At 42.1% G+C, this 13887-nt stretch overlaps 4 protein-coding genes across 4 annotated transcripts; 2 read left to right on the top strand and 2 right to left on the bottom strand.

Moving 5' to 3' along the window:
- Positions 1-4459: 4459 nt before the first annotated feature.
- Positions 4460-5048, top strand: CTAM01_16666 (uncharacterized protein; the record flags this gene model as incomplete). Its single annotated transcript, XM_060532658.1, has 2 exons — positions 4460-4538; positions 4678-5048. 2 exons carry the CDS (start codon positions 4460-4462, stop codon positions 5046-5048), a joined length of 450 nt encoding a protein of 149 aa, XP_060372771.1.
- Positions 5049-5588: 540 nt separating this feature from the next.
- On the bottom strand, positions 5589-6651 carry CTAM01_16665 (aflatoxin B1 aldehyde reductase member 2; the record flags this gene model as incomplete). The annotated part of the gene is made up of 3 exons (XM_060532657.1): positions 5589-5897; positions 5955-6015; positions 6071-6651. The coding sequence occupies 3 exons, from the start codon at positions 6649-6651 to the stop codon at positions 5589-5591; spliced, it is 951 nt and encodes a 316-aa protein (XP_060372770.1).
- A 511-nt stretch (positions 6652-7162) lies between these two features.
- CTAM01_16664 (uncharacterized protein) lies at positions 7163-8864 on the top strand (the record flags this gene model as incomplete). Its single annotated transcript, XM_060532656.1, has 3 exons — positions 7163-7818; positions 7868-8488; positions 8588-8864. 3 exons carry the CDS (start codon positions 7163-7165, stop codon positions 8862-8864), a joined length of 1554 nt encoding a protein of 517 aa, XP_060372769.1.
- Positions 8865-9286: 422 nt separating this feature from the next.
- Positions 9287-10958, bottom strand: CTAM01_16663 (uncharacterized protein; the record flags this gene model as incomplete). The annotated part of the gene is made up of 2 exons (XM_060532655.1): positions 9287-10370; positions 10459-10958. The coding sequence occupies 2 exons, from the start codon at positions 10956-10958 to the stop codon at positions 9287-9289; spliced, it is 1584 nt and encodes a 527-aa protein (XP_060372768.1).
- Positions 10959-13887: the final 2929 nt, after the last annotated feature.

Genomic DNA, 13887 nt, shown 5'->3' with positions numbered 1-13887 from the left:
GGCTGGCAGAGACCAAGTTAGCAACTGGCAAATCGTACAGTATGCACTAGGCACGCAAACCCGGCCCTGCATCTTGAATTCTTGGATGATCACCAACAAGGTCAGGGCATGCCCGTGGCCGCCCTAACCCTAACCCTAACCCTAACCCTAACCCTAACCCTAACCCTAACCCTAAGACCTATAACGTTAAATTAGGTTTTATAAATTATAGTTTTTTATTTAATTTTACAAAGAATATTACGTTTTTCTTAGAGTATAATAGATATATAACGCGTTTTTAGATATTTAGTTATTTTATTAGTAACGACTATAAATTAATAAGCTATATAAATAAGTAGACGAAACGGCTTAGTAACTATAAATAGATTTATTTTAAATAGCGTTATAGTAGTTATATTTATATAGTTAAACTCTAATAGTAAATATATTAAGAAATACTTTTCGTTTTGTAAATATATCTTACGTAGCTAGGTAACTTTAGTAACGTATAAGTAGTATTTTATTAATTTCTTATAAGTAGTACTTTTTTAAGTATATGGGCTATTTATAACTAGATAAATTAGAAATATTTAAACGATATTTTAAAACTAAAGCCTTAATAATTAAATTAGTTATAAATCGATCTATATTTTATTAATTTCTAAACTTATTATACTTTATATTATTTACTAATATTATTTTTTAGAGTTCTAAATAGACATTTTGTTTTAAAATGAAGCGAGTTCTCTTATTTATTACCTATCCCCTTATATTTTAATTAATACTTACCCCCTATTTATATTACTCTACTTTTTATTTTAGTGCGGATTTTAACTATTACTTAGTAGGTATTTAAAGCTGCCCATATGCTAGGGCGTTAATAAAAGAGAAGTAACCCTATAGTATTAAAAAATAAATTAAGCTCCGTTAATAATATAGCCTTAATAAGCTAATTAGCTTAGTAAACGCAGAGTTAATAACGCGTATTAATAAAAATAGTAAATAAACTATTATAAAATATATTATTATTCCTACTTTTAGCCTCCTCGTTCTTAATCTAAATAATAATATTAAGTATTTTTTAATTACGGGCTACTACGTTACTTTCCTTATTTATTTAAATATAAAAGTACTTAGAGTTATTACTAATTTTATATCCTTATATTGAGAGCTTTTTTACTAAGTCGCTCTAATAATTATATATATTTTAATAATAAATAAAATATATATTCTAAACTTTTATTATATATAAATAAGCTTAGTAACTAAGGCCGTTATAAAATAGTAAAAAGAAAAAGAAATAAAAAAAGTAGTTAGAAAGATCGGGTTATAAGCTAACCTATTTGGGGTAAGTAAAGGACTAGTTATAAATATTAATTAAGATAAGCTTAAAAACTTAGTAAATAATGGTATTAATAATATTATTATTATTCTAAAAAAGCTTAAGAAAGTATTTTAATAAATAGGTTAAGCTTACTTATAATTAGGGCGGGATATAATATTTATACTTTTAATAAAAAATAATACTAAGTACTAAGATAGTAAATACTAATCTATTAATATTATAATAATAAGTAAGCTCGGCCTAAAATATAAATTAAAATTAGTATTTATTATATATATTTTCTATTTAGGGGTAATAATAGTACTTACTATATTATAGGGGTAAGTATAAGGACAGGACGGGATAGGTAAAGCGTAGTGCCCTCTTTTCATAAACATAAATTCGATAATATAAGTTTAAATAGTTTAAGTAAATACGAAGTACGAGTACGAAGTATAAAAAGGTATAAGTTACCTACAATATTATATTAAAATAATAACTAAGAAATAGGTAGATTAATTACGTACTAAGCATAATAGTTAAGAGGAGGGGGGAATATAAGCGTAATATAATATACGTAATAACTAAAGAATTATAATTATAAAATAGTTATAATTATAAAATAATTATAATAAAAAATAAAATAGATACGGGCGCGCGCTTAAATATTTATTATAAAATAAAAAAAGAAAATAGGTTAGTTAAAAATAAAAAGAAAGTAGAAGTTAAAAAAAAAAAGGGGAAATATATAAATAACTATAAAAGGAAAGGTATTTATAAATAAGAAGAGATTAGTAGGGCAAGTAGGGCGGGTCGTAACGTACTTAACTAGAGGTATTAAGTAATATACAATATTAAAAACTAAGTTCGAGCCTTTTTAAATAAGTAAGGATAAGGAAGGTTTAAATAATATTAGCTTATATAAATAAAAAAAATTATTTTATAAGATTTTATAATAAGTAACTTAGTTAAGTATTATAAGTTAATTATATTTTAAGAGAGAATAATATAAATCCTAGATAATAGAGAGTATTTAAATCTTTTAATAATTATAAATTATAAAGTATCTATATATATAATTAATATTAAGTTAATATAAGTATTTATTATATATATTTATATACTTCTGCCTTTTAAAGCTATAAATCTTAAAAAAAAGTATTTATATATTACTTATTTTAACTTTTTATAGCTATAAATTAGGATAAAGAACTTTTTATAATTATAAATTATAAGAAAAAGTAGCTTTTACGCTTCTAACTTTTTATAGTTATAAATCTTAAGAAAAGTAGCTCTTACGCTTCTAACTTTTTATAGTTATAAATCTTAAGAAAAAATAACTCTTATACCTCTAACTTTTTATAGCTATAAATCTTAATAGCGAGCTATGTAGTTGCTTACTATTAATTTTTTATAACTATAAATCTTAATAACGGTCCGTATACTAAGTAGTTACTTACTATTAATTTTTTATAGCTATAAATCTTAATAGTAGTCCGTATACTAAGCGGTCGCTTATTATTAATTTTTTATAACTATAAATTTTAATAGCGAGCTATATGGTCGCTTATTATTAATTTTTTATAGCTATTAATTTTAATAGCGAGCTATATAATTACTTATAAATAATTTTTTTAATTATAAATTCTAAAGGGTTCGGTAATCGCGCGCGCGCCGTAGATTTTTTATAATTATAAATCCTACTTACTACTTATGATTTTTTATAATTATAAAAAATCGTATTATTATTATGCTTATACCCGTACTTATACCTTAGTAAGTAAAAAAAAAGGATTTAAAAACCCCTTAGTACGTACTTTAATAAAATATAACGTTTACGCTTACCTAGGACTATATATACCTAAGCTTTTTTAATAACTACTCTATAGTTTTAATAATTAGTTTATAATAAGCTCTAATTAAGAAGCCCTATAGGGCTTCTTTAATAACTACTTAGTAGTTCTAATAATTAGTTTATAATAAGCTCTAATTAAGAAGCCCCGTAGGGCTTTTTTAATAACTACTCTATAGTTCTACTAATAACTACTCTATAGTTCTAATAACCACTCTATAGTTTTAATAATTACTTTATAGTTTTAATAATTAGTTTATAATAAGCTTTAATTAAAAAGCCCCGTAGGGCTTTTTTAATAACTACTTAGTAATTCTGATAATTAATTTATAATAAGCTCTAATTAAAAAGCCTCGTAGGGCTTTTATAATAATTACGCGCGCGGCGGTCTCTCCTAGCCCTAACTAAAGGGTTAGGGTGCGGCGGGGGGCGGCTACTCGAGGCTATTATAGCTAGAAAGGTTTGTGTTATAATCTGGGGAGAGATTATGGGCAGATCTCGGCGTTGGCACTTACCCCCACCTATTCCGACGGGATGCCGCAAGCGCGGTGCACTGCGTCCCCAAACCCACAACTCTCCTGAAGCCGTACTTATATAACTCGTTGACAAACAGGCTGAGAGTCATTGGAGCCCTGATTGGTCTGAGGGATCTATCTCCAGTCCGATGACTGGATCGTATGCATGAAACAAGTCGCGCGGCGGGCGGATCGAAGTCGGAGTCCGTCTCTTCTTAGCCGGCCGTCAATAACAATCGAGCTTTGCGAAGCTAACCTCCACCACACCGAGTGGAAAGTGGATGATTGCTCGCGATAACCGGGACTAGGTGGGTTTTATAATTGACTGGTCGCTTCGCGCAGTTGTAAAGACGTTGGAAACTGCTTGTTTCTTCTTCGTCTCCACATAATCCCCCGCAAGCATTGACAACACTAAGGGTGCGCGCGGCCCGCGCCGCAGGTGTTATAATGAGGCGTTCAAGGGGAAGGAGCATCTCAACCGCCAAGTACGACATCATTTAGGATCGAAACCGTTCCAAGACACTGTTGGGCTCAAAGCTTTCTCTCTAAAGCATGGCGGGCCTCAATTTGATCATGGATACAGCAAATTTCAGTCTCTCAGGGATCTCAGAGACGTCCCTAATCGACATCTGATGGCTCATGAATCGAATGCATATCAAGCTATCGACCAGACATTCGCAGGCGAAATGACCGGGGCTCAGAAATCGAGGTTCTAATAAAGCAACGCCCAATACCACTGAAGCCTGTTTGGGGCCATTGGCTTGTTAAGCCGGTACTTCGCTCCCTGTAATGAAACCAAAGACCCGACCGTGCGAAGAGCTCCAAGCTACTTCGCGATGTCCTGCAAAAGGCTTATCTGACGAACGCGGTGATTAATCTATTGACGATAGTGGGTGTATCATGCCCAGGGATAGGTGAAGCGCACGAAGGTAAATGTACCGGAACAATGACATTGCACCTTGATTAGGCTATCGCGGTTAAGACTGGCTCGCTCCTGGTTCTATTAGTTGCGGGAGAGAGGGCATTGGAGTTGGGCATACCTTTGGATGCGCGCATTCGCTCGACACCGCGCGAGCAGAAACATCATTTTCCACTGGGGCCGGACTACATAACGTACTGCTTTTTGTTTGCTCACACATTCAAGTGGAAGTTCTACCTTGTCGTTGCAGGGGAGTTATGGGAGTGTAGCGGGTCTCAAAAGGTTGTCGTGTCGCCGGCTGTTGAGAGGGCGGCAGCTGCAGACACACAGTCACTACTGCTATCCGCTGGTGCTGCGGAGGAGCTTCCGGCGTATGACGGAACGCGTGGACCAGTGCCGGCTTACGAGAATATCTTTAGTAATAGAGATAGTTCGACCTCAGGATACGAGGAGTCATAGATTATCAACTGCATCGGATTTGTATGAGCGATGGTGCAATGGCTGATGGTGCAATGGCATGATTTCCAAGTAAGGCCTAGGCTTTATCCTCAATATAAACATCTACTTTATACTTGTCTTTCGATAATTCTTAATAGCACAATACAAGTATAAGATATTAGTAAGTAACGAGGACTTGTGCTACTACATTTGTAGCTGTGGCAATCGCGTGGCTCAAAAAGAATAGTCATAAGGTCACTTTGCTCTGTCTTACTTCCTTTCTTCAAGTTCTTCCTAAAGTTTACCTTTCTTAGCCTCGTTCCCTCGTAGGTTCTTTTCAATCCCCGTTTATTTAGTTCGACTCGCTCTTCACCTCTAGTTCCTTTAACAACATATCGTACTTATACCGATTGAAAGTGGCCTCCGCCTCTTTACCTACTGTGCCTAGTCTCGCCACCTCCAATGCCTTGTCGGCCCTTATCATCCCACCCCTTTCCGTCTCGACATCTTCCGATGATACTTCTCCCTGATCTCGTTATTGAATTGCCCCTTTTCACTTATTTATAAGTAGTAAGGAGGCTCGGCGCCTTCTACTGTACTATAAATAGAGTTTATGGCAACCGCAAGATCCTCGGGAAGAGGACCAGCCTCAAGGGCATCGAGCGTTTCATGAAGCTGTTCCATCTTAGAAACACCAAAGATAACAGCATCGCTATGCTTTCCATCTAGGTTACTATGAAATGCTGTCCATCGCAATGCTGCAGCGTGTCCATTGATGCCGTGGTTTTCTGCAAGCTCAAGTATTGTAGCTACTGCAATGCGGACCGGGGGTTTCCGATAAAGGTAAGTGTAAACGTTGCCTAGGAAGTTCTGTGTTCTTTGAGTTAGATTAATGACTCAACTTAGAACACCAGCCTCTTGACCTACATCCCGTTTCCATCGTCCCGAAGAAGCAGTATGGCCTGAGAAAAGACCGCCAGCCGCGGGACTACACCAAAGTTAACTCGCATTCAGCTCTCGAATCACCAGGGTTACAGACGTACCTATACGCGTAGAAGGCCATATTATGCTTACGCAAAAGGGGAAACAACTCCTTCTCCGCTCCTCTCACAATGGCGTTATAATGTCCCTCATACACACCAGGCTTCCTATACCCATGTCGCTCGCAGATATCGAGTATTCGTTGCACCTCAGTAGCTGAATAGTTTGAAAGACCGTACCTTTTGAATTTTCCTTGTTTCAGAGCGGTGTCCATCGCTTTGATTGTTTCCTCAAAGGGAGTATGGCGGTCCGGAAAATGCAAAAACATGGTCTCGACAGTGGGTGTTTGGAGATCCTCCAGCGATTGATCAATGCTAAGTCCGAGCTTTGTGGGTAGATGATCTCCCGGGTCTGCGCTGTGGACTTTTGTGTGGATTGTGAACCGAGAGGCGCCTTTAGCCCTGCCGAGACGTGACTCGGATGCACCTGGTACATTCGGAGAGTAATCGCGAGCTGTGTCGAGGTGGCTGTATCCACGGCCATAGAAGCCATCTAGAAGAGATTGGACATCTTGCTCGGCATCAAAGTGAGAGGTTTCGGGGTCGACAATGGAGTCTCCAACCTGGTCACGTATCAGCGGCATTCAGTTAGCAACATGAAGAGTGCCCACACTGTGTGTTCCGAGTATAATCGTGGGAGGCAATGTGAAAGTCATCATGGGAAGCGAACAATGCCTAAAGAAGTTCGAGGCCAGACAACTCAGCTTATAGTGAGCAGCACCAGTACTGGGGGATAAGCAGGAGTCTGATGGACCGTTTTATGCTTAGGTTCACGGCGAATTCTTGCGGTGTGCTTTCGGAGGCAATTTGGCCTCCGCTTGACCGAAAGTCCGACAGAATGACCAGGGCAAGGAGCTGTTGGATTCGGTCGATGCACGGTCATCTTGCTATGCAGATGATGACCATGCGACCACAAGTCCCCGTACGAGCTGATCGCCGATATAGTGATGCGACTCCACCACAATGGAATTGGAAGAACGCATGCACAGAGTTGAGTTTGAGAGGTAAAACCAAGTACTATACATATAATTTGGCCATGCAGGTTAGCAAGTGGCTGCGAAATATCCAAGTAAATCGTCTTGTCGTAGCCTCAAAATGATCGTTTTCTCAAACAAACCTGTTCAGGTTTTCGGGGCCCTGATCATCGCCCTCCTGGCCGCCGCCCTTTCCCTTCGCAGCACTAAGACCGAACAACAGCCTCCAGTCATCGGTAAGAACAACACTGTGTTGTTTGTGACCAATGTTGAGCATGGGCTCTCGAACGTTCACGTTGCGACAGTCTATTCTCTGTTAGAACGTCACCCAGAGATCATAGTACATTTTGCATCATGGCCCAAGATCGAGCCCAAGATCGCCAGGATGTCCGCCCACGCCCGCATAAAATCTCCGTCATCTCGCCCCGCCATCTTTCATCAATTGCCCGCTCCAAAGTCCTCGGACGCCTCTGGGTTCAACTTCACACCAAATTGGATACGCCCACCTGGGATCCAGGGACTAAAAGGACTTAATGATGACATGGCTATGTTCGTCTCACGGTGGACGGGAGAAGACCACCTCATGATCCACAACCATGTACAGAAACTCATTAGAGCCATCGATCCCGCTGTCGTTGTACTCGATATGTTCCACCGGCCGGGGATGGACGCGACCCGAGGCGATAATCGCTTGCACGCCATCTTGTCGCCGAACGTTCTGGCCGACGTGTTCGGTGGTGCACAGCCCTGGCTCAGAGGTTTTTGGCAATTCCCGGCGTAAGCTAACTTTCCTCCTCCAAGTAGAGAATCGTACTGAAGAAAGCAGCCTTGGCTCCGGCCATGACTTCCCTGTTCCGTGGCGAGACATTCCCTCAAATATCTACCAGATGGGTAGTTTTGCATGGGCCATGCTATTTAATCCGGAGCTCGTCGAGAAGCGTAAGTTCCTAGCCAGCCACAATCTCGAGGACCCAATCGGCTTTTTCACCATTCACCAGCCTGGAAACGGCGTGTTCATCTCCCAAGACACAGCTGCTGCCTCCATTCCGCTCAGCTCAGTTCCAGCCAACGTCACCACAACGGGTCCTATTGTGATTTCGGTCGCCTCGGCCGCAGAACAAGACATTGATTTAACGTTATGGCTAATGAGGGCTCCGACGGTGCTTATCAACCTTGGTAGTTTGTTTGAATACGATGCCGACAGAGCAAGCAGCATGGCCGGCGCATTAGAGGCTGTCCTGAGACGCACGAGTGTGCAGGTTCTGTGGAAGATGAACACTCGTCTCGATGATAAGGAATGGAGGCCCTTGGTGGAGGAGTTCATTGCGAACGATAGGCTCAGGGTATTGAAGTGGTTGACGGTGGATCCAGCTGCTCTTCTCGACACGGGCGATATCATTGCTTCCGTCCACCATGGCGGGGCTAATTGCTATCACGAAGCTCTCGCGTGAGTGTTAACACTGTCTCGAGACATTCGTCATGGCCTATGCCATTGCGAACAATCTGGTATCTCTTGGCGGATGGGTGCTAATGCGAGGCATACTAGGACTGGCGTGCCGCATCTCATTCTGGCGACTTGGCTCGACTTGTATAACTACGCCGCTAGGGTTGAGCAAGTCGGGATTGGAATATGGGGCAACAGAAAATCAGCCCCTGGCTTCTCTCTTGACGAGCTTAGTGAAGCCCTCTTGCGGCTCGTGGATGGAGGGCCCGAAAGCGTCGCCAAAAGAGACAATGCGAGGGCGATACAGCAGACGCTTCGCCGTCCGGGCAGAGATATCGCCGCAGACGAAATTGCCCGACTCGCTGCTAAAGGAATTTGACTAATCATGGGCTGGATAAATTTTGGTTTTAAGTCGTATGCATGTGGAAAGGTTCTTTATCTGGATCATTAACCACCAGAGTACTACTTTGTTCCTGCTCTGACTTTTTGAACGAGAGCTTGAGCCTACTAGTGGTCAACAGTGGAAGCCATAAAACTTAAAGCCTGCTTGATTATGTCATGATCCTGTTGAACTCTCGATCTTCCTGATATGCGGCGGCTTCCATCCTTTCGAGACATTAAAAGAGACTGGAATCCCGCAGTGATGTAACGAACCACTGCTTCAGACGGAAGTGGATTTATGAATGGCAGGCATTGTCTCGTTTCGTGTTTGAAAACAAGTCCTAGTGTAGCTCCTTTCTATTTCCAGATTCAACGACTTTAATCTTGCTCTACCTTTGGGTTTACCACCACGAATGCTCATTACTCAAATACTTTTGGGAACTTGTCCCGAACAAGATCCGCATCTTCGTCTTCCGAAGAATATTTCTCATGGGCTGACCTGACTAGATGCACGGATTGCTCACTTCTTGGTGTGATGCTGTATGGGAAGTCCACTGGACGACAAATCAAGCCACTCGTAGTAGCGATCTGGGGCGCAATTTTATTACCCGAGTCATCAACAGCCATGTTGATATCAAATGTCGCCAAGAGACGCGCAATGGTAATGAAGAGACTCTCATCCGCCAGAAATCGGCCGGGACAAATCCTCCGACCGTACCCAAAGGCTTCATCCGTGGGATCTGGCTCATTACGAGGTGCCGAATATCGGGCAGGGTCAAAGGAAGAGGGATCCAAATATGTATGAGGATCATGTAAGAACCACCATATCGACGGCAGCAAGTACGTCCCTTTGGGAATTTCAAAGCCTCGGTAGCTGATGTCTTCATCGGTCCGATGGGCAACGCCTAATGGCGCCACGTGGAGCCATCGCAAAGCTTCCTTCACTACGCCATTGATATATGGCAAGCGATCTCGGTCTCCAAAGTCAGGCAACCTCTCTCTGCCGACAATACCATCAATTTCCGCCTGTGCTTTCTTCTGGACATCTGGGAATAGGATCATGGCTAGGATGAAGCTGTGAAGGGCTGACGCAGTGGTGTCGGCTCCCCCGCCGTACATGACCAAGGCTGTCTTCTTGATGTCATCCTCGGAATAGTCGTTCTTGGTCCCGCAGTCGACAATACTGTCTTCTTTAAGAAGTGACGAGACGAATGAGTGTTCATGGGTTCCTTTGGACATCTTTTCCTGTACGAATAAGTAGGGGACGTCTTGTGTCGTCTGCAGAAGCCTTCTCCATTCTCGACCCTGCTTCTTAAAGGACGTTGCTGGAAGGCCTTCTGGAAGATGCTGCAGTATGGGCATGATATCCACAGCCCAAGCGAGCAGGACAGTTGCAAGTGCAAACACGTCCATCGTGCGCTCAATCAGATGAACCAAAGGGTCGGTTCCGCTATGCGAAATAGAATAGCCATAGGTTATCTTGAGAATGATGGCGCTCGCCTCACTATACGAATTCAGTTAGGGACAATCTAAAGCATAGTGATGGATATCGAGTCGGTGTCTCCGCGTTCATTCAGGCTATGTGAACTTACGTCTTGATGTGCTGCGCCAAGTTGGCTGGATCATCCAGAACTCGGAGAAGAAATCGATGTGACTCTGGCTCGATATTGTCCCGAAATCGTGCTGCCATTGCCTTCGTCCCAAATTGCTGGTGAACCAATTTGCGATGCCGTCGAAATGTTCCATCGTATTGTTGAAGATTGAGGAGCGATGCGAATCCGCACATGTCCGCAAACCGCATATAAGGGCGACCCGAGGTCTTTGTCGAGGACTTGGTCAGCAAGTCGTGCGCAGCCTGACGATCGTGAAGAAGTACGATCCTCTGCCCCAAGATATGAATGGAACTGATGGGACCATAGATGTCTTTGAATTTGAGCCAATGCTTATACTCGGGAATGCCGGTCGGAGGCAGATCTCTGACATTTCCAAGGATAGGGAAAGGCTTAGGCCCAGGGGGGAGATTGTAGCTTCTCTTTCTGCAACTATAGAAGCAATAGAATAGAGCAGACACGATAATGGTGGCCGATATCATACTGTTCTTAGGATTCCGATACAATAAAGCAAAAAGATGATTTCAAGCGAGATGCGGTTGTGTGGTACAGCCCAAGAATCCCCCAGTGACCATGCTGCTTTATAATTGTCGCGTATTCACTCAGACTTTGGGCCTTTGGGCCTTTTACATCGACAGCAACGCTCTTTGGTGGACATGGCGGGGAATTTCGCATTTGTGGTGAAACCTACTGTGGTTATATGTGGAGCAAATCCACTTTATGACAACTTGTTAGAAACAGGGGTGGGTGACAAGAGAGGCAACTGTCATGGGATGTTATAATTCTGCCCAGTGTTTTTTCAATGAGCAGTGAGAAGACAGCCATCCGACTGGAACTTTTGCTTCTTGGAACGTATGAATCCCCGGACCATGCATGGTTTATTCCCATCCCACCTGAACCAACCCTGTTCAGGTTGGATCTTGTACTTCCGAGTGTTTGGATGGTAGTACAACTATGACTTAGACTTTAGACCGCCATTATTTCCACTTATGGCAATTATTGTCACTCCAAGGGTTATCATGGCCAGAACACAAATCCACCGACGAATCTTTTTGCTCAGCTACTCACTCTCACAAATTTCGGCCTATTATTTTTTCACGTCTTTTCATCTCCAACCTTTCTGTATTTCAAGGTATTATCATATCATTGCAGGAAGTCTTCTAACTTCGACCCTCAGGCTGGGACAACGACCCCGAACAAGAGAAATACAAACTATCTATATTCATCCCATACTCTAAAAGCGCCTAGGATAGTTGAAAGAGGAGGCTGCTGTCAATTTCTCTAAATCCAGCAAGTATTGCATACATATGTCACCAACGAACATGATCCTGATGATGGCTTATGGAAAAGAGATGTATTGGCCGTATGATGTCTTATCCATCGCTTAAATCTCAATGGCAATTATCCATCTTCGGACGCTAGCAATGTCTCTCACTTGTCTAAATGTAGTCTGTAAGATATTGAGAAGTGGAGAAAGTCAATTCCTACACAGAATCTAATATGGACTAAGGTACCGTAGCACTATCGACATGTAGGTAGCCCTGAAATGACCTGAGGCGAAAAGCCAGAGGCCGATCCGGACAACAGTTCAGCAATGTCAGCGACGCAGCTTAACGTAAAAGAGCATTGTCTGATGAACAGTATCCTAACCAATCATTATTCCTGCGATGTCATGGTGTAAGGTGACTTTGTACGCCGAATTGGGGATGACTGCTACACGATTGCCAACTCGACTGGTTTACAAACGTGGATTCCTGTATGCATCAACGCCTCGCGTTTCATCAAGGAGATACCGCCAGCCAGCATCATGTATGGACCAGCCATTCCGCAAAAGCATCCCAATCACCTAGCGCCGTAAGCCATGCTTTTCCATTCGCCGAAGTGTAAAGCCGAAGCCTGACGCTCACCAGATGTTGGGTTACATTTCATGCACTCACACGCCTGACACATGCTGTCCAAATTGGCGCTTCCCTCTATATACCTAATTCCTCTTCATCTCTTTGGTGAGAAGGGGTTGTGAACATGCGGTCTAGTCCCATAAATCCTTCTGTTCCAGAGCGAAATATGTGCAATGCTCTCATAGTCACCTTCTCGGACACTGCACCCGTCTCGGCTTTGATTGTTGCCGATGTCGGCGAAGACTCACCCCTGTCGGAACTTGTGGGCTACATTCGCCGTTGACTGTAAGCTGCGTCTAGCAGCATTTGGAGCTTATTCTTGGCATGAAAGCCTAAATCAGAGACAATTGCACCATAACCCCGCGCTTTGATGCCCACCCGCCCACGAACAAGTTTGTAGTAGACCATTGCCCAGACGACGTTGACGGCTTTTATTTTAGGTTTGTTAACCCCCTTACACACCGGTATTTGGGAGATGACTTGACTAACATTGGGGCAATCCTCTGAAATTGAAGTGAACGCCGATGGCCGATATATATCTACGATTACGATAGGGAAAGGCCTCGTGCAAGACTCGGAATTGGATGTGTACTTTGAATATCAGGGGGTATATTAAAGTACGGGCTGTACATAGTAAACGAATTTTGCCTTGTGTTTGGGCTGGGTAATTGTGTCTCAATGACGCTACACAATGTACGGTCATGATGTAAGGACATGATGTCAAGTCAGCATGTAAGGTCATATACTATTCCTTATCTGCGACCCTAGCCTGTTTAAGCTTTTACTGTCGCGACTGCTTCGGTGCCCCACAAAAGTGTCGTCTTAGCACAAAATCGAACTAGAACAATGTTTGTCTCTGGACTACGACAGAATTGCTGCCGCGTTCACAATGCCGAGCAGCAACTACGGGATGATGAAACATCTACCATCATAGTTGCAACATGCAAACCCCGTTCTGGCTTGCTCACGTCCTGGCAATCACTGAGAGTGCTTGAAGATGAATTATGTAAACAAAGATGGTGGAAGGCTGAAAAACTCACTACCAAACATAAAGTGCAGCTAAGATCATTGTACACCTCCGCTTAGATCGGATATTCGTTAGTACTTGCTATGTACCAGCCAAATCATTTGCTCCCAGGTGAGTGTAGAACTGCGACTACAACACCAAGTCATATCCAAAGAACTTAATCGTATGGTACTCGGAGTGGCTTAATCCTTCAACAGGGTGTCCGAGCGGGATCCCATACATATTATTTCTAGTCTTGCTGTAATGTGATAGGTTTATAGCTACGTCCACTATCTGCCTCGTACTAGTATTATCTCAATACAAGCACGATATAAGTCTTTCATTTGTACTTTTTGTAACTTTCTTCTTGACGTTATTAGCTTTATTTGCGACCTGCTCTATACTTGCGACCGTATTTCTACCCCTTCTCGCCCGGATGATGCTTTGACTCATACAGAGTGTGCCCTCCAGTAAAGATCACGCAAACGCTCGGAACGCAGTGTCGTG

Source organism: Colletotrichum tamarilloi, assembly GCF_030869305.1.
Source record: "Colletotrichum tamarilloi strain Tom-12 chromosome Unknown Scaffold_245.1, whole genome shotgun sequence".
In the NCBI taxonomy this organism is placed as follows: domain Eukaryota; kingdom Fungi; phylum Ascomycota; class Sordariomycetes; order Glomerellales; family Glomerellaceae; genus Colletotrichum; species Colletotrichum tamarilloi.
The sequence above is the reverse complement of the archived record's forward strand: the minus strand, read 5'-3'. Positions and strand labels throughout refer to the sequence as shown.